Source organism: Urtica dioica, chromosome 7 (assembly GCF_054948205.1).
Source record: "Urtica dioica subsp. dioica isolate 48M chromosome 7, U.dioica_male_clone48M_v1_H2, whole genome shotgun sequence".
Lineage (NCBI taxonomy): Eukaryota > Viridiplantae > Streptophyta > Magnoliopsida > Rosales > Urticaceae > Urtica > Urtica dioica.
Genome location: NC_142762.1, coordinates 15,721,517 through 15,748,892, shown reverse-complemented (window position 1 = coordinate 15,748,892; position 27,376 = coordinate 15,721,517). Strand labels below are relative to the sequence as shown.

General features: G+C 44.3%; 1 protein-coding gene across 1 annotated transcript; it reads right to left on the bottom strand.

Annotated features, from left to right (window-relative positions):
- Positions 1 to 7,500: 7,500 nt before the first annotated feature.
- On the bottom strand, positions 7,501 to 22,931 carry AUG7 (nuclear matrix protein). The gene is made up of 9 exons (XM_089619373.1): positions 22,572 to 22,931; positions 22,361 to 22,446; positions 22,221 to 22,282; positions 21,912 to 22,003; positions 21,702 to 21,827; positions 20,928 to 21,018; positions 8,620 to 8,727; positions 8,292 to 8,390; positions 7,501 to 8,127 (listed from the first exon to the last, which is right to left on the bottom strand). Exons 1-9 carry the CDS (start codon positions 22,703 to 22,705, stop codon positions 7,927 to 7,929), a joined length of 999 nt encoding a protein of 332 aa, XP_089475499.1. The 5' UTR covers positions 22,706 to 22,931; the 3' UTR covers positions 7,501 to 7,926.
- Between the last annotated feature and the right edge of the window lie 4,445 nt (positions 22,932 to 27,376).

Below are 27,376 nucleotides of genomic sequence, written 5' to 3'. Positions count from 1 at the left end.
AAAGAAAAACCTCAAACTTTATTAATATTGCAAAAATAGGAAATCCTAAAACATTGGCTCGTAGGCCTTATTGAATGTTGGAAAGCAAAGAAATAAAATGGGGGGAAGCACTGGCTGCTGGTAGTACTTTCTCAAGTGTTCCACATTCCACAGGCGACGGATCGGTGTCCGTGTATTTGATGTAGCGTGTCTCGTCATGTATGACTTGGCAGACTTTGTGGGGTCCCTCCCTGTTTGGGATGAAGATGTCGGCGCCTTGCACTTGAGTGTCATGCAGAGGTCTTCGTGGATTTCGCGGAGGACCTTGGTCGACTCGACGCTATCTCTGATTCGGGAGATCGTGTTAACCGTCTTTCTAGCGGTTTTTCCACCGATTCCTTGGATGTAGCATATTCTGGCTTGGGATTGATCTCCAGCCACGGTGCCAATTCCATCCTCGGTGGGGAACTTCACCAGTAGGTGGTATGTTGATGTAATGGCCCTTAGTCGGTTTAGTGTGGGTCGCCCAATGATTACATTGTAGGGCGACTCTTGATCGACCACTAGGAATGGGACCATGTGAACGACTTCAATGCCTCCGGGAGTTCCGAAGGTGACCGGCAGATCAATGATGCCTTCGGTCATGAATCTCTCCCCAGTGAACCCGAATAGAGGCGTTTGGGTCGGAGTTGGGCGTAGCCCCCCGAGCTTCATGCACTCTAAGGTGGACTTGAAAACTATGTCGGCAGCACTGCCGTTGTCGATGAGAACTCTTTTCACCAAGTTATTCGCTACTTGGGCTTTGAGCACTATTGCGTCATTGTGCGGATGCACAACTCGCTTGGCCTCTTCGTTGGTGAAGTACATCGTCTCGTGAGGCACGGACGGAGGTTCTTCATAGGTGAGGTTGACGTGCATAGCAGCGTCTTCTTGAGCCACGGCCCTTAGGAATCTTTTCCGTTGTCGGGCCGAATCTCCATCTTGTGGGCCACCTAGTATGGTGGTTACAATGTGGAGTTGTGGATTGGCATTGGCAGTAGCCGTGGTTCGGTCAGCAGAAGCGGCTGTTCCTCCTCCCTTGCCAGACTGTGGTCTATTCGAGGTGGGGCCCGCAGCGCTAATCACGCGTAACACGAACTCTTTTAGCTCACCCCGTTGGATCAATGCCTCGATCTGCCTTTTAAAACTGTAGCATTCGGAGGTCAAGTGACCGTATTCCTGATGGAACTCACAATATTTAGATCTATCGCGAGTCGCGGGATCTTTGCTTATTGGAGCCGGGGGAGTGAACTTGTCACGTGCCAAAGCCAGGATCCGCTCGGGCGGCGTATTCAGCGGCGTGAACGACGAGTAGCCCTTAAAGTCTTCCGCAAGTCGCGGCTTTTGGGGCATCGGAGGTCGGCTATTAGAAGTCTGACCCCCTCTATTTCGTTTTTTACGGGAGTGGCCTTGCTCGTTGCTAGGCTCGTCTCGGCCGTGAGGGCTTTGATTATTGCCCTTGCGGCCATCGAGGTAATCTTCAACTCCCATGAAGGTCTTGGCTCGAGTCATTAACTCGGCCATAGTAGAAGGGATACGGCCGACGATGGACTTAAGGAAGTCACTTGTGCGCAAGCCTTCAATGATGGCAGTGATTGCGTCTTTGTCGTCAAAGCGGTCGACCTTGTTCGATTCTTCAGTGAACCGGTCGAGGTATCGTCTAAGAGACTCGCCATTCTCTTGCCTGATTGACCACATGTACATCTTGGTCTTCTTTTGGACCATAGATGTAGCGAAGCGTGCTAGGAACATGTCCTTCAGGTCTTTGAACGATCGGATGCTTCCCGGCCTTAAGTTCTTGAACCACTCGAAGCCGGGTCCGGCGAGGGTAAGACTAAAAGCTTGGCACATGGCGCCGGGAGAGACACCCTGCATCGTCATCCAGGTTTCATAGTGCTGGATATGGTAAGCAGGATCTGCCTTCCATCATATGGAGCAAGGTTCGGGAGTTTGAAATTTCCCGTGCATACCTCGGCCAATTTTTGAGCCGTGAAAGGCGAGGACTTCTCCTCAACGACCCCATAGGCACTTCCACCTATTCCGTGTTCTCGGAGATCTCGTACTTCATTTCGAAGATTGTGGATCATTGTGATCACATCGAGACCGGTAGTCGGAGTAACTCCCTGTTCGGGAGGAGTCACCTGTCGTCTTTCATTTGACCCTTGACCCGTGCGGCGGTTCCCATTAGTTGGGGCTGCTACGGGGATGTTTGGCCGAGAGCTTAGTCGCTCTTTTAAGTCATCGCCACGCTCGATGCGTTGAGCAGTGAGGTGGTCCCTTAGATCAGGGCTTGTCATACGGAGGCGCGGGCTTCGTCTGTGACGGCGCGCTCTCCGCGTGCCCTGACTCTCCGTAACATTCTCCCTTTGACCTAGTCGGTCGAGGGCCGAACGTCGGGAATTTCCCTCTTGAGAAGCTGCCGGCGCATCGCCTGTCCGGGGTAAGGGATTCGATGGACCGGCTTCAAACACGGCGGGGAGTTCCCCGTCTTTCGTGAGAGAAGTCTCGATATCCTCCGAATCGCCAGTACCATCGTAATCAGGGTCGCGGTCACGGCTTTCCTCGTTGAGGTTCTCAGGATCCCCGCTGGGGGTCATTGTGTCATGCGCGGGTTGCTTCGCAGCCAGTTGACTGCGGTACCTTGCATTCTTCGCCTTTAGTTGGCGGATACTCTCCTCCAACTCCATGATGCGGTCGTCCCTGCTATCTAGAGATGGAGATGGTGAGCGGGTCGAGCTCTCTTCGTTGAGCGACTCTTCGTCACCATGCGCTCGGGAGCGCAAGAAATATTTTTTGGTCCCAGTGACGTTATCGGGGTTGTTAACGCCCTCAGAACGTACGGGTGGTTGGCTACTCATCTTTTCTCAAGTTCGAGAAAGTTGAGTTCGTAGAAGAAAAGAAGAAAATGAACAGAAGCGATTTCGGGCTGAATAGGTCGGGAAGTCCCCTCCTTCTAGCGCCAAAATGTTGTCGCACGAAAATGAATAACTATTGAAAACCTCGGGCGGTTCAATCCAAGGCCGGACCAAGTGATCGCACCCGGGCCAAGAGTGTGAACTCGAAAGTCTCGAGCTAGGTTTTCTCCGATCAACCCGCCTCTCGGGAGAGGTAGGGGGTGAGGAGGAGGAGTGACCGTGCCTTGGTTGTCGGCTGCCTACGTACCTGTGCGTGGGATCAGGTCAGAACGTAGTTCAGGCGTATGTAACGCAGTGTGAGGCGCGGAGCCTTGGTGGAGAAGCGTACTCGACAAAGGAGACGATGCGCGGAGGAGTCCTTGGCGGCGTCTCAGAACTTCGGAGATCGCGAGCGCGAGAGAGAATGTGTGTTTTCTCTCTTTTGGAGACGTGGAAGACTCTAAGTGAAGAGCTCCTTGTTGTGGCGGAGATTCCGGACGCGTAGGCGATTCCTAGTCAGAAATGCCGGACGCGTAGGCGATTTCTTGTCAAAAATGGTGGACAGGTCTAGGGTGCTAGACGCGTAGGCGATTTTCAGTCGAAAACCGTTAGAGCACTCGTGGGCTCAAGATTAATCGTTCGATCAAGAGAGGCGGCACTCGGGAGTCCCCGGAAAGCGCTTCAGAATCTCTGAAAACGAGAAATCGAGGGGAATCCGCTTCAGGCCAAGGATGGCATCCAGAGAAGCAGAGAGAAGTCTCAAGTTCCTTGAGAAAGAATGGGATGGGATTTCCCCTTAATGAGAGAGGGTATTTATAAGTGTTTGAGGGCCTTAGAAGGCTTCTTTTTCGTCCATGTGGGACTAGGAACGCACGCGCCGTCAATTGGAGGCGCACGGCGCGCGGCGCAGCGGGCACGGCGCGCAGGTCAACGGGCGCGGCGCAGGATTCGCGGCGCGGGATGCGCGGTGCGCGGCGCGGGCATGTCTTGGCGCGGCGCGCGGCCTGCCTGGCGCGGCGCGCTGCCTTCCTGGCGCGGCGCGCGGCTTGCTGCATGGCTGGCCGGCGCAACGTGCTGCGCGCGCGGCGAATGGCTCGTCTTGCCGGACTCTTGTGGGCCTTTAGGGGTCTTCGAATACCATTCTTACCACGTGAAATATGAAGGTTTCCACTTGACGAGAGTGACTCGACTCGAGGAGACTGAATGAAGTCTCAACTCGAGGAGCGAGGCTCAACTCGGGGAGCCGACTCAAGTCTAGACTCGAGGGGCTAGGCTCGACTCAAGGAGTCAAGAGTTTGGGCGAGGGCTTGAAGACTTTCCGCTCTTCAGGACCTCCGGCCTGACCATCGGCCCTTTGAGCGACGTGCCTTCTTGGCGTCTCGGGTTTTCCGAAAACGACCGACAACAGATATAACTTACTGGCAGTTCTATCCGGATTTTTTATGAACACAGTACACCCAAAAATTTTCAATGCCATAGAATGAAACACACGAGATTTTGAAAATTCCTTTTGATGAAGATCAATTGGTGTTTTAAAATTTAAGACCTTTGAAGGCATTCTATTTATCAAAGAAGTGGCATGAAGAACACTATCTCCCCATAGATAATCAAGAATTTTTGTTGAAAACATTATTGCTCGGGTGACTTCAAGTATATGCCTATTTTTCCTTTCTGCTATACCATTTTGATGAGGTGTATCAGTCCATGAGCTTTGATGAACTATCCCGTTTTTTTCAAAAAACTCATTCAGTGATCGAGTAAAATATTCTCGTCCATTGTCACTTCTTACCATTTGGATTTGTAAATTAAACTGAGTTTTAACCATGTTAAAAAAAATTAAAAATGTTCTCAACTTTAGATTTTTCTTTTAGCAAAAATACCCAATTTACCCATGTATGATCGTCAATTAAGGTGACAAACCATCTTTTTTCAGAGTTTGTTGATATCCTAGATGCACCCTGTATGTCACTGTGAATGAGTGCAAAAGGTTTGGTCGACTTATATGGACGTGATGGGTAAGGATTTTTATGGTGTTTTGCTAAAGCACATATTTCACATTGAAATGAAGAAGGGTTTTTATTAGAAAATAAATCAGGAAACAATTTGTTCATATAATGAAAACTAGGATGACCTAGACGGAAATGCAATAAATAAATCTCTTTATTACTAGAATTGGTAAAAGTCTGCAGGCAAGAACTCTCTTGACCTTCTTTATTTGAGTGCATCCCCTCTTCCAAGATGTAGAGTCCTTCACATTCCCTAGCACTGCCAATCATCCTCCTCAAGTCCAGTTCCTGAAAATGACAGTGTGAAGGGTAAAAATTTATTTGGCAATTTAGATCTCGAGTAAGTTTGCTGATGGAAATAAGATTGCAGGCTAAATTTGGAACATGTAGGACTTTATATAGAGCCGGAGAAGGTGAAACAGTTATATCACCAAGTCCAGCAATGGCAATAAAGGATCCATTGGCAACTTGGACTTTTCTATTTCCTACAGTAGGTTTATATGTGGAAAATGAGCTAGAATTTTCTATCATATGGTCAGTAGCACCTGAATCGATGATCCAGATATTATTGAACTTAGAACATTGAAAAGTAGCAATAAACAATTTTCTACCGTCTTATGCAAAGGAGCGGGATGGGATAACAAGTTTGGGAAGATTTTGAGTGGTCTGTAGTAGATTCAGGAGTTGCTCAATCTGATCCTTTGTGAAGGTCGGTTGACTCGAATTGACTTGTGACTCTTGTGAATCTTCAGCAACGGTTTGGTAGGCTCTCTCCGGTATCTTCTTGTCTCCGGGTGGCTTTCCATGAATCTTCCAGCACGTTTCTCTTGTATGCCAGGGTTTCTTGCAGAAATCACACCATGGTTTCCTCTTGCTGCCCTCTTGTCCTCGTCGAACGAATAAGGCCAAGGTTTCATTCACTGGCTCGGCAGATTCAGTGGTGTACATGATCTTCCGGCGATTCTCCTCCAGTCGGATCTCAGAGAACATCTCTCGGATGGATGGTAATGGCCTTCTTCCGAGAATCCATCCTTTTACCTCGTCAAGAGTCTGATTGACCCCAACGAGCTCGAGAATCATGAAGACTCGATCGTATTCTTCACGTGTCTTGAACCGAGAGTAGTAAGCCAGGCTTTCCCACTCTTCATCGTGGCACTGATCGAGTTCCTGCCTAATTGCTACCATCTCGTTGTAGTAAATCGTCACAGTCCGGCTTCCCTGTTTTGACTACCAGAGCTTAGTTTTTAGCTAAAAAATATGGGAAAATTTTTCCGGATCAGAATAGGCCTCCTTCACGGGTTCCCACACCTCTTTGGCAGATTTCATAAACAAGTGCGGCTTGGCGATTGCACTGTCCATGGAATTGAGGAGCCACGCCGTCACGAGTGAGTTCTCCGATCTCCAGTGGTTGTAGCCATCGTCGCCTTCCTTTGGTGCCTTCACTTCTCCGGTGAGATACCCTAGCTTCCCTCTTCCATCAATAGCAAATTTTACTGATTGAGACCACTCTAGGTAGTTGCTACCATTTAGTCGATGCAATGTGATGTGCATAGGCGTCGGAGACGTCTCACCAGTGATAGGGGATGGTTTTTTCGGGTTGGTTAGAAGGGTTTTTTCCATCGTGAGAGTGGGTTTTGGGATTTTCGGGTTCTGTGTTTGGCTAGCTCTGATACCATGTAAGTTTCAGAGAAGTATCTTATATATTGATCATAGCCTCAAGGCCGAAATTTATAGATACAAGTGTAACAACTAAAGCAATAAAATAGGAACTAATTAACAAACTAATCCTAATATCTATCGGTAGAAACTAACTCCTAATCTTCGATAATAATAATAATTAACATAACTAATTTCTATTTTCTACACGTATTATTTTAATTTAGAATAATAAAACTTTATTCTAAAAATGGGGCATTATAAATGGGCTCTCAAGACTAAGAAAGTTTTTGTAATTTGGAAAATCGCATCAACTAATAGCAATTTTGATAATTTCAACCTAAATAATAGCAACTATATTTTTGAAAACTTTTACTAGTAACTGCAGACATGAAAATATATCGTTGTTATAAACTGTAGTTAAGTCTACAATTAACAACATTTGTAGAAATACAAGTCTAGAATTACTAAAAAAATGTCCAAAAACATAGTCGTTATTATTTTAGTCAAAAGTATCAAAATTGCTACTAGTTGATTCTATTTCACTTGTAATTTTTGTATAAATGGGGCATTAAAAATGTGCACTACTTTTTGTAATTTCAAACTAAGTTTTTCCAATTGCCCTTCATTGCCTGTTTAATTTTCAAGATTGATACCGGGAAGAAAAAAAAAAAATAAATAAATAAAGAAAAAAAGAGCAGTCAATATTACAAACTGAAATCGTATGTGTGCACGCACCATCACATAGTCGCATTATTGTATATTCAGTTGGTCTATGCGTAAGAGTTTAGAGGGACATTGATTGAACGCAACGACGTTGTGAAGCGCAAGGTCGGTAAGTACACACGTGTGTCCCAAATAATAAGAGTAGGAAGAACGATGATGCTGGGTGACTGATAGTGTTTAGGAATGAGAGAACGAAGATGTACACAGAATCAACGATATCTTTGTCAGTTTGAACAGTATTAACGAACTGTATTTATACAATCATCATTGCTTAACTAGCTCAACAAACATTAACACTACATTACAAAAGTACCACTGAGGCTAACTAATCTACTTCAACGGAATTCTAGAACAAACTGCTCCCGAATCCAGATAGGTCTACAATTAGCAGAAAGCTCTCTGAAAATTTATGCAGTCCCTAAATACACAGCAAGAATAAAATAACGAGATGTCAATTTTTTGACAGTTCATGAAGGCGAATGCCAATATTATGTAAATGCCTACGATGTATATGTTGTCACATTCATAAATAATAATAAATAAATAAAAAGAAGCCATTATGTAATTCACTCATCACGCATACTCGGAAATGTTACCATAACTGAAACATCATCAAGCAAGCATATTCAACTCAAATTGACGTCCGTGCCTTGTTGGCGAGCGATGGACGCCGAAAGAATTCCGAGGTCGCGATTCAAGAAAGTCAAAGCAGACTCGCACTCAGAGATTATCCTCGTCACTGAAGACGGCTCTCCGGCGATCGATTCAGACGATCCCACAGACAGAGCTGCGTGCGAATCTCTCAAATTTCTCAAGTTCCCTAGGAACTGCAAAATACCAAAAATCAAAACCCCGCAATTTACTATAGCAAAAATTAATAGTAAGCAGTTGACAAACACAATTTAAAAGAAACTAGCCAAGCAAGAATTTATACTAAATAAAAACAAAAATAGCCCCCAATATTTTTCTATTTTAATCAAGTATAAGTCACCTTTAAAAGCATCTTGTAAGCCTCCAAAAGACGGTTTGCGGCTGGTCCGAACCCGTGAAGCTGAGGTACTTCCATCATGTGCGTCCAGGGACGAATTTCCTATAAATCATTTTTTATTTTAGTTTTAAGAAACTCAAATTAAAATAAAAAAGAAAAGTAATGCTTTGGAAAGCCCAGCAAGAACAAGCTAATCCTACATGACCTATAAATTGCTGTTTGAAGTACTAGTATTTAGCACACAACATCATTGCAGTTAAAACAGCCTGGAAAAGGACAGAATAAATGCACAATTAAACATCAAAATCAAATGAATAAATGGCTCACAAACCTTTGTGTAAATAGTATTGAAAGATCTTGCAGTTTCAAGAAAAGATTCCAGGTTGCCTCGCAGTTGAGATTCGACCTCTGTATACTCTTCGTCTGGGTTGTAAGTGTGCTATAGAAATAAGAATATGATCAAGAAAATTGCAGCTTAATAAACTAGGAAGAGACTAAAAAAAAGAGAGAAAAACAACTAAGAAAAGCATGACAAGAGAAGCAATGAGCATTGAAAAATGCCATAACCACAAAAGTCATGCCAGATTTTCAAATGTAAAAGGACTTCCAATATGAAGAACAATTCCAAGTTTGTATCGCTGCTCAACTATATTCAGCTTATGATCTTATGTCTACAACTTGGTCTCGTGGATGTCAAAAGCACAACATCACAACAGCTTTTTTATCCCTGGGAATAATACGATTTCGGCAGTCTATGAAACAAGAAATGTAACAAGCAGAAGGTCGTATTTTGACAAATGGAGCAATCAGGTCTCTGTTACAGATGCTTTCCTTGGTTAAACTTACCATCGAAAGCATCCTAACATGCAAGCCTTAGGGGACTAGCTTTTTTTTTTTAAAAAAGAAACATCTGGACTTTATTCATTCAACATGGCATAGCCGAAGTACAATACAAAAGAGTTCAGAGAACTAAAACGAAATAAAACATAAAACCCGAAAACAGACCGTTACAAAGCACTGGACCAATCCCTAGCCAAATCAGCCAAAGAAAAAGACTTAAACTCAGAACAAGAAGAGAAAATCCAAAGGGCTATACAGTTATTCAGACTATCGATCAAACTTTGTAGATTCCACCTCTCGTCCTTAAAAATAACCTTGTTCCGAGTATTCCAAATACCCCACAGACCAGCCAACACCCCAGTCTTAGCGGCTGCTGCCCTTTTTGAGCTGAAGCCGGGGGACTCGTAAGTATTCAGTAAAGCCTCAATGGAGATAGTGTTGAAATCGAGCCCCAACTTCGAGAAAAGCCATCGCCATAGATCAGTGGCCACGACACACCGGAGAAAGAGATGATCGGCGTCTTCGTTTGAACTTCGACAAAGAGAACAGAAACTCGGCGACAAAGACAAATGAGGATTCAATTTTTGAACTCGATCCGCTGTGTTAACCCTCTTAATAGCCACCAGCCATGCAAAAAACTGTACCTTTTTAGGGGCAGCAGCTTTCCACACGGCGTCGTAGAAAGGAACAGGAGGCCAAGAAGCCACGGGAGAAAGATCCTCGGCCAGTGATTTAACAGAGAACACGTCTTCGTCGCCCAGCCACTTACGCCGGTCTTCGAGGCCTTCCCAAAGCTTAAAACCTTCCAATAACCCTGTCAGCTCAGCCGCTTCACAAGCTTCTCTATTCGTCAAAGACCTGGGGAAACCAAAACTCCAATCCACCTGGACGGGAAAAAAGGGAGAGGAAAGAGCGAATCCGTTGATGGGGGCGTTCTGAGATGGGCATAATCTCGCCAAACTAGGAAACCGATCCTTCAAACACGTATCACCGCACCAAACATCTTCCCAGAAGCGCACAATAGACCCGTCAAAGACCTTCCAAGAACATCGACTAAAAAACAACTCCCGAACTGTCGAAACCGAGCACCAAGGACTACGGAACGTGCGATCCTTGGGACCCCCCGGATATGTCATGAGTTAATGCATCTTGGTATTCTTCGGCTTGTTTTGTTAATGCCGGGGTTGATATAACTCACTCTTTTTTTTTAAATGTATCATTTAATGCATTTCTGTTGTCTACGAGCTATTTATGAGTTAGTTGTACATCATTATTGTATACTCTTTCGTATGTATAACGTAACCCAATCTTTGTGTTAGAAGATTGAGTAGATATCAGCTATTAATAAAATATATTAGCTGCGTCTAATATAGGTAGTTATTTAATTAGGATACTAGATTTTATTTTATTCCTGATTTTATTTTATTCTGTTATAATTATTCTCGTGTATTTTAGGAAAGAGTTAATCTAATTGTAATTTATAAATTACTGATCAATGAAAGCTGAAAAAACAATTCTCTCAATACGTTTTCTCTCATGGTATCAGATCCTAAAACAGAATAAAAACACATATTTAGGTTCAACTAATTCTCATGGCTGATCCGAGTATTATCAGTATCGGTTCAACCGGAATTTCCACTCGGTCTGGTGGATCGAGTTCCTCTGCTGCCCATCCAGAGCACAACCAGAATCACAGCCTCTCCGTAACCTCCCACAAGCTGAACGGAGGAAATTTTATGGAGTGGTCTCAATCGGTCAAACTTTACATCCAAGGTAAAGGAAAGTTTGGTTATCTCTCAGGTACGGTGGTGCAGCCCAAAGAAATTGACGATGCCTATGCAACCTGGGAGGTAGAAAATTCCATGATTCTGTCATGGTTGGTGAATTCTGTGGAGACGAGTCTAGGAAGAACATATCTATTCCTATCAATCGCAAGTGCGATCTGGAATGCGGTCAAAGAAAGATACTCTGATCTTGGCAACGCCGGCCAACTATTCGAGATAAAGACCCGTCTAAGAAAAGCAAAACAAGGTGAGTAGACTATCACTGAGTACTACACTGATTTAAAGACACTCTGGCATGAATTAGATCTCAACTGCAACTACGAGTGGAGTTGTGCCAAAGACAGAGCGTTCTATCAAAAGACGGTAGAAAAGGAGTCTTCGATTTCTTAGTTGGGATAAACAAAGAACTCGACGAAGTAAGAGGAAGAATTCTCAGACGCCGCTGCCCAACACTCGAGGTCTTTGCAGAAGTACGGAGAGAAGAAAGTCGCTGCCGGGTCATGCTCGGACCCCAAAGCAGTGAATCAACAATCATCCCGGTTGAGGTGACGGCCATGATGACGACAAAGTTCGATCATCGTTCTTCAAAGAAAGGTGACCGTCCTATCTGCGAGCACTGCAACAAACAAGGCCACGTAAAAGCCAAGTGTTGGAAGATTTACGGCAAGCCAGCAGACTTCAAGCCATCACATCGGTCTCAAAGCTGCCTATCAGACCACTAATGGCTCCAACGAGGCAGCAACTCCAGTCACATCCTCCGAACAGTCCTTTTTCACAAAAGAAAACTTATAGTGGTATAAGCTGTGGAACTCTCATCAGTTATCAACGTACACTACTCCATCTTCCTCATTAGCACAAAAAGGTACCTTTAAATCAGCCATGAGTGTTACATTAGGAGTCTAACGTTTGGGTCATAGATTCAGGGGCAACCGACCATATGGTAGGATCATCTTATGTTTTTAGCTCCTATTTCCCTTGTTCAGGTTCCCAAAAGGCAGAGGTTGCTAACGGCTCTTTCATGGCAATTGCCGAAAAGGGCTTGTCTCACAATTCATTATCCTGAATAATGTGTTACATGTTCCTAACCAATCATGTAACCTCTTATATGTGAGCAAGCTCGTTTTTGAATCTTTCTACCAATTTACCTTTAATTCTTTTGGTTGTACTCTTCGGGAAAGATGATTGGCAACGTTAAGGAAAGTGGGGGACTCTTCTACCTGGATTACAACTTGAGTAAACAAATTCAACAATCTCAATCTTCTAGTTTATTATCATTATCTGATGAAATAATGTTATGGAATTTCCGTTTGGGACATCCTAGTTTTGCTCATTTAAAACATTTGTTCCCTGGTTTGTTTAAGAATAAAGATTTGAATGATTTCCAATGCGAAATTTGTCAACTACCTAAACACAAAAGATCCGTCTTTCCTACGTTAAACTACATGCCATCTAAACCTTTTTCTCTAATACAGTGACATGTGGGGACCTTCAAGGGTCAAAAATCTCTCAGGAACTAGGTGGTTCATCACTTTCATTAATGATCACACTAGGAATACTTGGATTTATTTACTAAAAGAAAAATATGAAGCAACTAATACTTTCAAAATCTTTTACAATATGATAAAAAAAAAAAAAACCAATTTCAAAGTCAAATCCAAATTCTTAGAATTGATAATGGAAGAGAATATTTCAACAAAATTTTGGGAGATTTCCTAAATGAAAAAGGCATACTCCACCATAGTTTGTGTGTAGATACATCGCAACAAAACGGTATTGCCGAAAGAAAAAATAGACAAGTAGCCCGAGCTTTGATGTTTTCTATGAATGTTCCTAAAAGATTTTGGGGTGAAACAATACTTACAGCTTCATATCTAATTACTAGAATGCCAAGCAAAGTATTGAACTACAATACACCACTAAAAACTCTCGAAAATTATTTCCCTGAAAATCGATGTCTTACACATCCACCAATTAGAGTTTTTGGTTGTGTTGCTTTCATTCATGTCCATGATCACAAAAGGGAAAATTTGGATCCCAGAGCCATCAGGTACATTTTTCTAGGTTTTTTACCAACTCAAAAAGGTTTTAAATGTTTTGATTCAAGCTCGGGTAAACTTTATACAAGTAGTAATGTCACACTTTTAGTAAATGAGCCTTTTTTGAAAAAATTTCTCTTCAGGGGGAAATTACACAATATGAAGATCAATTTTGGGAATTAAATGATGTTCTTCTAAAGCAATTAACAAATGAAAATATTGAGCCTAACCATGTAAATGTCATGCCAAATATTTCATCTAATATTGATACTCAAACTAGTCCTGCTGAGGCCCCAAACTAGTCTCCAACACTCGAAACAATGCAATCATCAAATCCTAGTTCTTGTCAAGGTAATAGTGAACAAGGTGAATCCGTTGAGTCATTAAAAAACCAATTCGAGGACCATATTGCTATTAGGAAAGGTGTTCGCGAGTGCACTAAACATCCCCTTTATCCTTTGTCGAACTATGTATCCTACGTGAACTTATCCCCAGCCTTGATGAGATACCAAATTCTATACAGGAAGCACTAAGTATTCCGAGATGGAGAGAGGCTGTGTTGGAAGAGATGCGAGCACTCAAGAAGAATGACACTTAAGAGGTGATAAGCCTATCTAAAGGAAAATACGTTGTCAGTTGTAAGTGGATATTCACGGTAAAATACCAAGCTGATGGTCAAGTGGAGCGATATAAAGCCAGACTTGTGGCTCGAGGTTTCACACAAACCTACGGGCTAGATTACAAGGAAACATTCGGTACAGTGGCAAAGCTCAACACAATACGAGTCTTAGTCTCTAGCTGTGAATCAGGATAGGCTTTTATTACAGTTTGATGTAAATAACGCATTCTTGAATAGAGATTTGGAAGAAGAGGTGTTCATGCAAATTCCACCGGAATTCGACAACCATCCCAATGGAAAGGTGTGCAAACTAAAGAAAGCGTTATATGGACTCGAGCAATCATCGCGAGCTTGGTTCGGAAGATTTTCAAAGGCTATGAAAGAAACAAGTTACAAGCAAGCCCACTCTGATCACACAATGTTCTACAAACACACTTCGGAAGGTAAATGATATAGTGATTACAGGAAACGACGAGATTGAGTTAGCGAAGCTGAAAGAATTTTTGGCTAAACAATTTGAGATTAAAGCCTTGGGAAACCTCTAGTATTTCTTGAGAACGGAGGTAGCTCGGTCATAGCGTGGAATTGTCATTTCTTAACGGAAATATGCGTTGGATCTATTAAAAGAAATAGGTCTACCTGGCTGCAAGCCATGTTCAACTCCAATCGATCCAAATCACAAGCTCCAAAATGAAGAATAGGTTCACCTCGGCTTAGACGACCGAAGATCCACCTCGGCTTATCGCACGTTCATTTGGGGTAATCTTGTGACACGGACGACTAAGAATCAGTAAGTGCTGAAGCTGAGTTCAGAGCTATGGCACAAGGAATATGTGAAGTGATTTGGTTGAGAGGCATCTTAGAAGAATTGAAGATCGGGTTCGAATCTCCTATACAACTGTTTTGTGACAAGAAGTCAACAATCAGCATTGCTCACTATCCAGTCCAGCATGATCGAACCAAGCACATGGAGATTGATCGTCATTTTATCAAGGAGAAATTAGATGGGAGAAATCTATATACCATCCGTCCCAACAATAGAACAACTTGCAAATGTGCTTACCAAAGGGCTTTATCGACAGAAGTTTGAAGAATTCATTGGCAAGTTGTGCATGCTAGATATCTTTGCACCAACTTGAGGGGGAGTGTTAGAAGATTGAGCAGATATTAGCTATTAATAAAGTATATTAGCTGCGTCTAATATAAGTAGTTGTTTAATTAAGATATTAGCTTTTATTTTATTCATGATTTTATTTTATTCTGTTATAATTATTCTCGTGTATATTAGGAAAAGGTTAACCTGATTGTAATCAATAAATTATTGATCAATGAAAGCTGAAAAAACAATTCGCTCAATACGTTTTCTCTTACTTTGTTTTTTAAGTTTATATAATATCCTTCGGAATTGATCGATATGTTTATCGAAACAAACGAAAGACGAATCTTATGGAATAAGTTTTGATACCTTTCGTATCCTCTCGAGTATCTTCGATACCTCTCGTATCCTCTCTCTGATCTCGCTTCGCTTCGATACCTCTCGTATCCTTTCTCAGATCGAAGTGATATCTTTTTATTTATGTTTAAGAGAGTTTTATATACTGCTTTATTTAATTTCGTTTTTAATGTCTATTTATATAATTAAGTCCATTAGGGTACGTTAGTCTTTATATTTCTAAGGCCCAAGCCTCGTTATTTAAACCTAGATGTAATCTCAGACCTACCTATAAAGATTATCATTCAACACAAGTCTAATTTAGGGTTAGTCTCTCAATTGAAGAGGTTTATCGACTATCAAACATGGCTACACACACGAATTCGGCTTACACAGGCCGAATCACGAGTTCACGATCCTGGGGTTCTAACAATTTGGTATCAAAGCCGCTCGTGATGGAGAACCAGTCGAAAGACGCTCTGGTTGAAATCAAGGAGCTGCTGGCAACTCAGACTGCGAAGCTCGACATCTGGTTCGCTGACTTCGAGGCACGACAAACGGCCATGGACCAGCGGCTGGAAGAACTGGAGAGGGCGAGGAGCCCTTCGAGGGCGGCAAGCACGGTGGAAAAGGATGATGTCGACATCGAATAGTTTAGTGATCCTGAAGGTGAGCCGTGAGCATCCGGAGTCGGCCATGGGCGAGGCGAACTCCCAGGAGGAGCAAGGACTGATCGTGGCGGCAACCATTGGGGAGGCGAAGGCTCAGGGCATGGAAGGGCTTTGGGTAAAGGAGGCACACTGTGTGAAAGCGGGGATGTTCGAAACGACCATCATAGTCGCAACCATGGAGGCATCGATGGCCCGGAACTGAGCGGACTTGGGGAGGGCGTGTGGGGCGAGGCAACTGGATTGTAAACCTTGGATTCCGATTTCAAGGCCGTGGGGTATCGGGCAGGGGTGAAAGTTCTGCCTACCGTCCGGAACACGGTGGCGAAACTAGTCTGATCCATCCCGGGTGTGGTGCAGATGACTACCGAGGCAATCGGCAAGAAGACTGGTCATGAAGCGATCCAAGGGACGGTGGGCAAAGAGCAGGCGGAGGCTAAGTTCCTCGATTTCGAAAGATGGATTTCCCATCCTACGATGAAAAAGGGGATCCGATTGTGTGGCTACGACAATGCGAGGATTTCTTCGAGGATCAAATGACCCCGGAGGACGTGAATGTGCGCCAAGCCATTTTTAGTTTGACGGGACGAGCACAACTATGGTTCTGTTCCCTTCGACGAAAGGTAACCCAACTACGTTGGAATGAGTTTGATAAACGGGCCAACATTCGACTCGGACTTCCGATGAGCACTAATCCCTTGGGCGAATTGACTCATTTGCGACACAGCGGGTCGGTGGCGGACTACTATGACCAATTTGAACTCTTGTTGGGTTGAACGACCGTACCAGTCGAAGCCGAAGTGTGGCACTTCTGCGCCGGGCTATCCGACAATCTCTGCCGACACGTGGAGGTACAACAACCTAACAAACTTTTCCACGCCATGAATTTAGCTCGTGGAGGTACAACGACCGTCGAACCCGCACGTTGCGGGGGCTTCCACTCCAAGCAACTCGACAATCGAGTCCTCCGGCAGGCAACGGTCCACGAGGGGGGCCCGGAGGGCCTCGATCGACGGGCAAGAACCCAAAGTCGTCGTGGAAGAAACTCACAATTCAAGAGATGGCTGAGAGACGAGCGAAAGGGTTATGCTTTAATTGTGACGAGGCTTTTTTCTGTAGGGCATCGCTGCAAGCGGCTTTTCCACTTCGTCTTATGCGAAGAAGACGAGGTCGACGACCTGGAGGAGATACCCGAGATATCGTTGAACGCCATTAAAGGCGAGCGCATGGCAAGCACATTCCAAGTCCAAGAGGAAGTGCCAAGAAGTATTATACGGGTGCTACTCGACACCGGTAGTACCCATAACTTCATTCAAAGTAGCGTCGCAACTCGCCTGAGCATTTCGGTCTAAAGTAAAATATGGTGGAGTCCCCTTTCCGACAACGGGGGATGAAGATCCATTAGCTGTTTCGACCTTTTCGCTACCAGATAAAGGAAAGTATGTACTAAAAAGATGAGAATTACCAATCATGTGATCAGTGGCCACGGAATCGAGGAACCAAAGTTCTGTTTTATAGACTAGCAGAGAAGACAAAGGGAAAGATACCTTTTTGGACAAAAGATGAAGATGGATTAAGGGAAGACGTAGAGGTAAATTGAGGTGATTTCACCAAAAGATACAACTGCTTTAGTTGCTCTTTACTGAAAGGCGACGACTCCGAGGGAGAGGCGGAGGCTGAGGCTGACTCGTTGGAGACTTGAAAGCTTTTGTTGTTGCTGCGAGACTTTGGAACAAAGTCGGCGGGCTTGCCGTAGATCTTCCAGCACTTTTCTTTAACATGTCCAACCTTGCCACAATGTTCACAAGTCGGAAGCTCAGATTGACGAGTAGCTGGAGCGCAATTTTGTGGATACGGCTTCCGAGTGAAAAGTGTTAAGAGTTTTCTGATGTAGTGGTTGGGATCTCATCAAGCATGACAGTACGGCGGCTCTCCTCTCTGCGGACTTCAGTGAAGACTTCTCTAGTGCTCGGCAAAGGATCTCGACCGAGGAGACGTCCTCGTATGTCGTCAAGATCTTTGTTTAGACCTACAACAAATTCGAAGACCCGCTTTCTTTCCACCATCTTTTGATAAAGGATTCGGTCCTTTGTGCAACTTCATGCGTGATCGTTGGAGAGATCAATCTCCTGCCATAGGGTTTTATGTCGGTGTAGTACTGCGTGACGATCCTTTCTCCTTGTCTGGGATTCCACACTTGAGTTTTAAGCTCAAACCATTGTCCAGTGTTAACGATATCTAGTAGGTCTCGCTAACAACAGTCGATATGGCATGAGTAGCGGGGAGAAAGAGATAGGTTCGGCCGATACCTGCCTCCATGGAATTAATTAACCATGACATTATCATGGAGTTTTCAACCTCCCATCGGTCTAACTCGGGGCTGTCAGTGGTTGGTTTCTCGGTGGTGCCGGAGATGTAATCGAATTTGCCTTGACCACGAATGAAGAGCTTCACCGTTTGAGACCACTGTAGGAAATTACTCCCGTTCAGTTTGTGGGATGTGGTTGAGCCAATTGAAAGAGACTCAGAGGCTGTAAGGTGGGGAGTTGAGTTTCCGACTGATGTGCCGGATGAGTTTTCAGACTCTACCATATTGATGGCTAGGGTTTTGAAGCCTTAGCTCTGATACCATAAAGTAAAATATGAGGGAATCCAATAATTAATTTATTCATCGTCAAAGAGGTTTAAATAGAATACAAAATAACCTAAAATAGAATAATTAAATATAAGACATTACTCTAATTATATAATCAGTAATAGCTAAATATATAATTACTAAGTATAATACAATTCACAATACGATCACCTTTCGACCGGTGTTGTGCGTTGCCTTACCTGATGGGGGCATGTTGAGCAGCAGCGGCGTGTGTCGCAACCTAGCTATGTCGGTCCAAGGGCACACTTTTGTTGCCGATTTTTATTCCATTCTATTGAAAGGGTTCGACGTGGTGCTTGGGATTCGTTGGATGAACGGAATGGGCCGCATCATGTGGGACTTCATCGCCCGCGAAGTGGAGTCCTCTTTGAACGGAGAAGCTGTAGTATGGAAAGTGGAGGTTCAAAAACCATCGGTCCAGATGGCTGCTCAAGGCGACCCATAATCGTCTATGCACACGCTTCTTGAAGAATTTTCGTACATCTTTGCAACACCCACGGGTCTCCCACCGACCCGACCGTGTGACCATCGCATTAGTCACTCTCTGTTTTCTTCGCTCGTCCTTTTAGTGAAGAAGAAGACGGATGGCTCTTGGCGATTTTGCGTGGACTATCGCGAACTCAACTCAAAGACCATCAAAGACAAGTTTTCCAATTCTAGTGGTCGACGAGTTTCTGGATGAGTTACATGGCGTTGACTTCTTCACCACGCTTGACTTGATATCAGGCTATCATCAGGTACGAATGGACTCAATCGACATTGAGAAAACGGTCTTCCGTACTCGTCATGGGCACTATGAAATCATCGTCCTGCCCTATGGGTTGTCAAATACATGGACATTCCAGAGCCTCGTGAACGAGATTTTCCGCGAGCATCTCCGACGGTATGTGGTAGTATTCTTCGATGGCATACTGATATACAGTTGTTCATGGGACGACCATTTGTACCATGTGCGCGAGGTCGTGGCTCTCCTTCGCCTCAACCGATTAATACCTCAAGTGCTCCAAATGTTCTTTCGGAGGCCACGAGGTGACCTACTTGGGGCATGTCATCCACCGCGAAGGAGTCTCCGTTGACCAACGTACGATCTCGGCTATTACAAATTGGCCAATGTCGCGTACCACTCGCGCCCTACACGGATTTCTCGGACTCTCGGGGTACCACCGTAAGTTTATCCGTGACTATGGGGTCATCTCAATTCCACTGATGAGCCTTTTGCGCCGAAACAGCTTTGATTGGGACACAAAAGCCGACGAAGCTTTCACTACTTTCAAGATTGTCATCTCTGAGTCCCTCGTCCTTGCACTCCCAGACTTTACAGTTGATTTTATCGTGGAGTGTGACGCTTCTAGCAGCGGCATCGGGCTGTCCTACAACAACAAGGCCACCCCATCGCCTTCTTCAGCCGCAAGCTCGCCGACCGTCACCACAAGCTTACGGCATATGAGCGCGAGCTGATTGGCCTAGCCAAGGCTGTTTGCCATTGGCGGCCCTACCTATGGGGGTGCCGCTTCCTTACACGAACGGACCACTTCAGTTTGAAGTTCCTTTTGGAGTAGCAGTTGACAACTTCACTGCAGCAACATTGGATCAGAAAGCTGCTCGGATTCGATGTTGGCGTAGAATATCGCGCGGGCATCCTAAACAGAGCTGCAGACGCCTTGTCCCGGCGCGAGGAAGAGGCCGACAGTGAATGCTCACTATCTGCACTGTGGTCTGACATATCGACGGTCAAACAAAGGTGGTTAACCGCACAATAGAGATGTATTTGCGGTTCTTGACGGGAGACACCGAGCCGCTGGCTGCAACTCCTACCGTGGGTTGAATACTGCTACAACACCTCGTACCATACTGCCTTGAAAGCCACACCATTTCAATTGATGTACGGCCAAGAACCATCGCGATTACTCGATTATGTAGCTGGTAGGTCAAGTGTTGCGGCGGTTGAGGATGCATTGGAGGAATGCACGTCATTTCTCAACGAAGCACGAGACAGACTGTTACAAGCCCAACAACGCATGAAGTCGATTTATGATGGGCATCCCTGTCGCCAGTTGACGGCCGCTCGGAAAGCATTGACCAAGCTCTCGCCAAAGTTCTATGGGCCATTCTAGGTGCTCGTGCGAATAGGCGAGGTGGCGTATCGTCTTCAGTTGCTAGAGGAGAGCCGAATACACGACGTATTTCATGTCTCTACTGAAGCCACACCAAGGAACTCCTCTGGAGCAGATCACCGAGCTTCCCCCGATCCATGACGGGCGAACATTGCTCACTCCGCACTACATCATCAGATCTCGGTGGAATCGCGGACGGCGCGAGCTTCTGATCCAGTGGAACGCCGAAGCTGCCGAAAACGTCACGTGGGAAGATTTCAACACCATCAAGGAGGCTTATCCGGAGTTCGAGCTTGAGGACAAGCTCGCAGAGGATTAGGGTAGTAATATTGTTATAGATGCTTTACTTGGTAAAACTTACCATCGAAAGCATCCGAACATGCAAGCCTTAGGGGACTAGCAACGTCTTTTTATTTACTGTTTAAGAGTTTTTATCTTTCTAATATATTTCAGACACAGGATTATTTGTGAAGGTAAAGCAGAGAGAAACCTTTGCTGCCAAGTCATCGACTTTCTGCTGAAGGTTCAAGAGTATCTTTGATTGTTCAGCAAGCTTGGTCTCGAGATCAGATACATCATGCCTGCAAAAGAACATTGATTAGAGGAAAAGAATGTTACTATATCTTGATACAAACTTTAATTACACTACCCAAACAAACGCAGTACGAGGTCATATGGTTGGAGTTGAATGCACAACTGCTAATTTATTCTGAAACTTTCTCAGCTGTGTTTTCTCTATCAGGCACATGATAACCAAGCAACTTATAGTAGAGATAACCAAGCAATTTATTCTGAGACTATTATTAATAAATTGCAAAAAATTCATGATACCACTCGAATGATTTGAACATAAACTCTATTTCAGCCTCGTTATCCATGAAACGCAACGTTTCTATGTAAAATGTCGGCACGACTAAAAAACTACACTTCCAGCATCAAATCTTACTCTCCTATATATTCAAACTAATATCAATTTTTTATTTTGTAGAATCATTGACGATAACAGAGTAAATGTAATGCTGGGTGTATTCAGTAGAGTAGGGTGTTCTATTTGCACGGATGTTCTATCTAATTCGGAAACTATTTCTCCCTCGCGATGTTCAACTGCAAGATTCTAATATTCAACAATATATTGCATCAAATTATTTTCAACGATTAGCAAGATTCTAATATTTGTCAAGCAATTGTGAAGCACTACTTCAATCAGGGGAAATTAAAAAAAAAAAAAAAAATATATATATATATATATATATATATATCTTACAATTGATATATTGATTGAATCTGAACATCAGCAGGGAACAACTTGCACTCTTCTGAGAATATCTGAGCTTGTTTCTCAGCAATGGAATCAATTAGTTGGATATCCTTAGCTACCTGTTCATCGATACTGCTAATTCCATCCAAATCAGACATTGGCTAAATACTTTACGCAATTGAAATACCCAAATTCAGAGACTAGAACCATCACAACCTCCAATCTGGGTTATCAGTATATATGCTCGCCTCAACAAGATCTACAATTAGACGAAGCATTTCAGTTCGGTCTTCATAGCTTCCTCGTCCCTGTCACCAGGAACATTAGATTACCAGAAGTAAAGAATTATCAAACATCATTCAAGCATTTGTGACATCCAAAATTGCTTAAACTCAAAGTAGCACTTCATTGATTTGCAAGATAAATAATCCCACGGAAAACACATAAGCTGCAGAGATATATTTCTTATTGTTTAATACAGATATACACAAACTAACGGGCATTACAATGGATTAAGGAACAGACCTGAATGGCTTCTGTGTCAATAGCAGTTGTAATACCCAGAAACTTAGCTATTTCTGCCAAATCTGCACAAGAACATTACAATAATATGCAGTATGGAAATATATAATCAAAAGAAAATCTAGTAAAACTGGGCAGTTTACACTGGATCCGGGCCGTCTCTTCATCGCGATCCATTGTGTCTCCTTGTATTGTCTGTTGAGTAAAGGGAGACTTGTCTCCTAATAATCTAAATGCAAAAGAAAAGAAAAAAAAACAAGCTTAAAGAATATACAGAGGAATTGTGTTGTAAAGCCGAAAAATGGAGAGAGAGAGAGAGAGAGAGAGAGAGAGAGAGAGAGACTGAGACTGTACCGAAAGAAGAGCCATTCGAGAAGAGCGTAGCGTTCCATGCCGGCGAAGAGAAGAGACTGAGCCGGAGCGTTGGCTCTCAGATAATTCAGCATTCCAAGCTTCCTCTGAATCTCTTCCATTTGCCTCGCAGCCATTTCTTCGGAGGAGTTCAAACCTCAATCTATGATCCTTGGAAGACGGAGAAGAAGACAAGACATACACCGCAACTATCACAATTTCTTAGAGCTGGGCTGAAATTGGAGACGGAGATCGTCGGAGATTAGTGAGGGACCAAAACTGGTTTTTTTTTTTTTTTTTTTTTTTAAGGAACAAGCTTTTGGTTTCAGGGCCAATATTTTGTTCAAATTTTCCAGCTAGAAACGGTACTTTAGCAAATAGTCCTCCAGCTATTTATTTTATAACATTTTCATACTTTTCAACGAGGCATAACGTTTTAATGAAACAAAAAAGAAAACAAAAAAAAAATAAAAAATTTAAAAAAGCTGATGGAGGGTCGTGAGCAATTTTAATGGGGAAACCAATTCCATTTTTGCTTCATTTGTCGCCTAAAATTTTAAACTACATTCAGCAAAAACACATCTTAATGTAAATCAATATCCTTCTTTACTTAAGTAGATTTCATTTATCAACATCATCCAATAACAATCCAACAAATTGTTATTGGACTAACTAATATTTTTAGAGCTAATTAGTTCTATAGAATCAATTTACTCTACGATGTAAATACATAAAAGATGAACCAATGATCAAATTACTTTAACTTTATAGAATTTACTAATAAACATTTATGAGCAACTACTAAAATGCTCTAAGCTTTTCTCAGAACTTCTGATTACTGCACTGATTTATTCTATCATTTAAAATGTTTATGTATAAATTGTTCATCATAAGTGTTGTCGCTCGTTTTCGGACAACTATTTAGGAGCGTAAAGTGGTTAGACCCAAGGCCGGACCAAGTGGTCTCACTCCGGCTCGAGCGTGTCGGACTTGGTATCCCAAGTCGTCCCTTAGCTGTAGATGAAGCTCACCTCGTCTCGATACTTGAAAAACAGTAGAGAGTATGTGAACTACAAAGGGGAAACAGGGGAAACAGAGGGGTTGCCTCTGTTTACCTCTCCGACGCTCAACATAAGTAGGATTGAGGTAGAATGTAGAAGGTTTGAGTGTTTAGAGGCCGAGACTTGAGAGAAACGAGCGAGTTACGAGTTGGACAGCGTTTCAGTACTCAAATTCGGATTACCTGACTCGAGGGGTCGAGCCTCCTATTTATAGGCGACTTAGAAACGTTTTTGGGGGGTCCCTAGGCCGAGGGCCGGCTCTGAGTCGGCCATGGGGCGAGGGCCGGCTCTGAGTCGGCCATTGGGCGAGGGCCGACTCTGAGTCGGCCATGGGGCGAGGGCCGGCTCTGAGTCGGCCATTGGGCGAGGGCCGGCTCTGACTCGGCCATTGGGCGAGGGCCGGCTCTGAGTCGGCCATTGGGCGAGGGCCGGCTCTGAGTCGGCCATGGGGCGAGGGCCGGCTCTGAGTCGGCCATGGGGCGAGGGCCGGCTCTGAGTCGGCCATGGGGCGAAGGCCGGCTCTGAGTCGGCCATTGGGAGAGGGCCGGCTCTGAGTCGGCCATGGGGCGAGGGCCGGCTCTGAGTCGGCCATGGCGCGATGGCCGGCTCTGAGTCGGCCATGGGGCGAGGGCCGGCTCTGAGTCGGCCACTGGGCGAGGGCCGACTCTGAGCCGGCCATCGGGCGAGCGCCGGCTCTGAGCCGGCCATCGGACGAGCGCCGGCTCTGAGCCGGTCATCGGGCGAGCGCCGGCTCTGAGCCGGCAGTGCGTCGGGAGAGTCCTAGGACGGCCGCTATCGCGGCCGTCGTTGCTTCACCGGGCCGGGACGGACCGGTAACATTAGCCCCCCGAGTTTATCATCGAGTGTAACTCGCGTGGTAAACTCAAAGTCCCCGCTGACGTCGGCCCATCGGAGTAGCCCGTCGCAAAGAGGTATGTTCCGACGTCTTTAATTATTATTTTTCCTTTTCATCGATCACTTTTTGTCTCGTTATTTGCGCCCATGGACCCCAACGACCGCCTATCGGGCATGGGACCATTGAAGATGATTTGCTTCACCTGTTCGGGGACAACCACGTAGACTTGGATAACTTTTGGGCCCAATTTTCGCCCCCTTCAACGGTCTCTGACACATTGCAGTCGTCGAATTCAATCAAAGCGATAGAGATGACCGGGGAAGATCTCTCCTTGGTGGAGGCGTGGCTGGCCGGTGAGGGAGAGGGCGCGCGTGCCGGAGACGGCCAGCGCCGGCAGGTGGACGCTGAGGATGGCGCGCGCCGGAGGAGGCGTCTCGGCTCAGGGCGGCGCCGGTGGTGCTGGAGGTGTCGGGGAGGACCCACCCAGGCCGGGGAACGACGCCCAACCATCCACAGGTGGCCTGGGCGGCGCGGGCGTGCCGGAGGAGGCCGCACTTGAATGCTACCAACTTAGGAAGCGAATTGATTCCCCAATTCGAGGTGGGGACCTCAAGGAATTCGTCGCATCCGCTAGCAAGGTGACGATCCCGATTAAGCACCCGACTCGTAAAAAAAAAGGAAACGTCTACTAAAGAACAAGCCCCCGCCATTTGCGGCCATGATTGTCACAGCTTCCGCCGTTAAACTCACGCCCGAGCTCGCTCGACTTTGTGATCACTTTATTTCAAACATGTAATTTTCTTTTTCCAAAGAAGGCCAAGTGCCATGGCAACCTGTAACGACCTCTTTGTTGCAATAAAGAGTTATTCTACACATGATGACATATTATTGTGGATCCCCTACACGAGAGTTTCATAGTTTTCGTATCACAAACGTAAGAAACTCGGGGGGCTAATAGGGAGCAATACACAATCAAAACAACTCAAAAACGAAAAAAATAAAAGTATAACAAAGTCTCAAGGGGCCGATGGTTAGGCCGGAGGTCCCAAAGAGAGACAATCAGTACATGACTACTAGAGTTGAGTTCACTCCTCGAGTTGAGTTCCGAGTCCACGAGTCGACTGATTACTCCTCGTGCCGACTCTACCCATGACTCCTCGAGTTGAGTTCCGAGTCCACGAGTCGACTGATTACTCCTCGTGCCGACTCTACATGACTCCTCGAGTTGAGTTCACTCCTCGAGTCGAGTACCGAGCCCGCGAGTCGACCAACTACTCCTCGTGCTGACTCTACATTGTTGTCAATGGTGCCCACAAGAAGAGTAGTAGTGTCTATTTATGTACATTTGATGTCATATAGTCTTACGAAGACTCTTGCTTGTAATTGCTTATTCATTAATATAAAGTTGAAACGTTCATTCATTCTTTCTTTGTCTGTTTGAAGATTTATGATAAAACCTTAGTCTTTTAGTCCATAAACAAACTTAACAACTTACGAAGAGACAAATGTAGATTTGCATGAACAAACTCTTCGTAGTTTGCTTAAAACGATATATTCGCAATCCTAGGGTCAAAAGACTATTGACCTCAGTACGATTGTTAGAAGAATCTATGATGTCTGGTTATGAGGCATTGAGAGTTCGAGACTCTATAGTTCTTCTAGGTATCTTCCGAAGGTACTGAATTGACCAGTGCACTTCTAGAGACAAGATAAGAACAAACCATTTTACCTCTTATGTCTCGAAGTCACTATGTATGAATTGCATCATGCTTACCTTAATCCTGAAATGAGACATGTCATTTCACACCTTAGTATTCTCATTTGAGAAAGTCAGAGTTCGGACTCACTATGTGATTCCGAACAAGGCCTATTGGTGACGTACTAAGTTGTGAGAATGTCATGAGTAACTTTGTGAAGTTCTCATAGATATGGAATTCATGTACAAGATTGCTGAAATGCAATGTATGTCACCTCATGCTTTGTTCCTTGGAGTGTGAATAAATGAACTGGCCAGTGTCCAAATTGAGTCCTGACTCTTTTGGATGAAACAATGTGACTTGTTAGCTCCTCGTCAATACATTGTTTCTAACTTATTCACAAGCGACAAAGGAGTTGAGGAAATAACAGCTAGAAGGGTAAAATGGTAATTTAGTAAATCCCGACTAGCTGATGACATTCATGAAGGGTAAACATAGATAATATTCAGTGGATCCGCTCATCATAATTAGGTTGAATTCTTGAGTAGAAAATAAATTCATTTGAACCGAGAGATTTTCAGTGTCAACTCTTTAGTGGAGTCAGTTGGCATTAAGCTAAACTTGGAAAAGGTTTGTGAACATTTGAGTCCAAGTGTTTAGCTCAAGCTTTGTTCATTTGGGTCCAGGAGGTCACTGTCACGAATCACATCGAGTAGGAATAGTTAAACTGGAAGCTAAGTTAAAACAAGAACGAAAATTGTCAAAAGGGTATTTTTGTCTTTTGAGACATATGATGAAATGAATGTCAATAAATTTTTTGACAAGGTCATTTGATGACAAGCAACACTCGGCCATAATATGATTAATTGGGCCTTGTGGATTAATTTCATTTCATAAGAATTTTATTGAAAATTCTTAATGGGCCTTTTTCATGTTGTCATGAGCAAGTGGAAAAGCTTCTAGAAGGCCTTTCTAGTATTAGAATAGGCGCCCACCACCCAAGAGGAAAGAGAGAATATTTTGTGCATAAATGTATCAAGATACTTGCCAAAAGAAAAAGAGGAAACAAATTTGCATGTGTATGCATTAGGGTAATCGGCCAAGTGAGAAAAAGGCAAGCCAAGGAACATAAAAGGAAACAAATCCAAGCCTCTAGGAGGCTGCCTTGAGCGCCCAAAATGGAATGGGAAATAA

Coding starts and splice junctions, on each gene's coding strand:
- AUG7 (XM_089619373.1), bottom strand. CDS start 22,705: ATGGCTGCGAGGCAAATGGAAGAGATTCAGAGGAAGCTTGGAATGCTG. Junction 22,447..22,571: donor CTCGAATGGCTCTTCTTTCG/GTACAGTCTCAG, acceptor TTTTGCATTTAG/ATTATTAGGAGACAAGTCTC. Junction 22,004..22,220: donor TTGACACAGAAGCCATTCAG/GTCTGTTCCTTA, acceptor TCCTGGTGACAG/GGACGAGGAAGCTATGAAGA.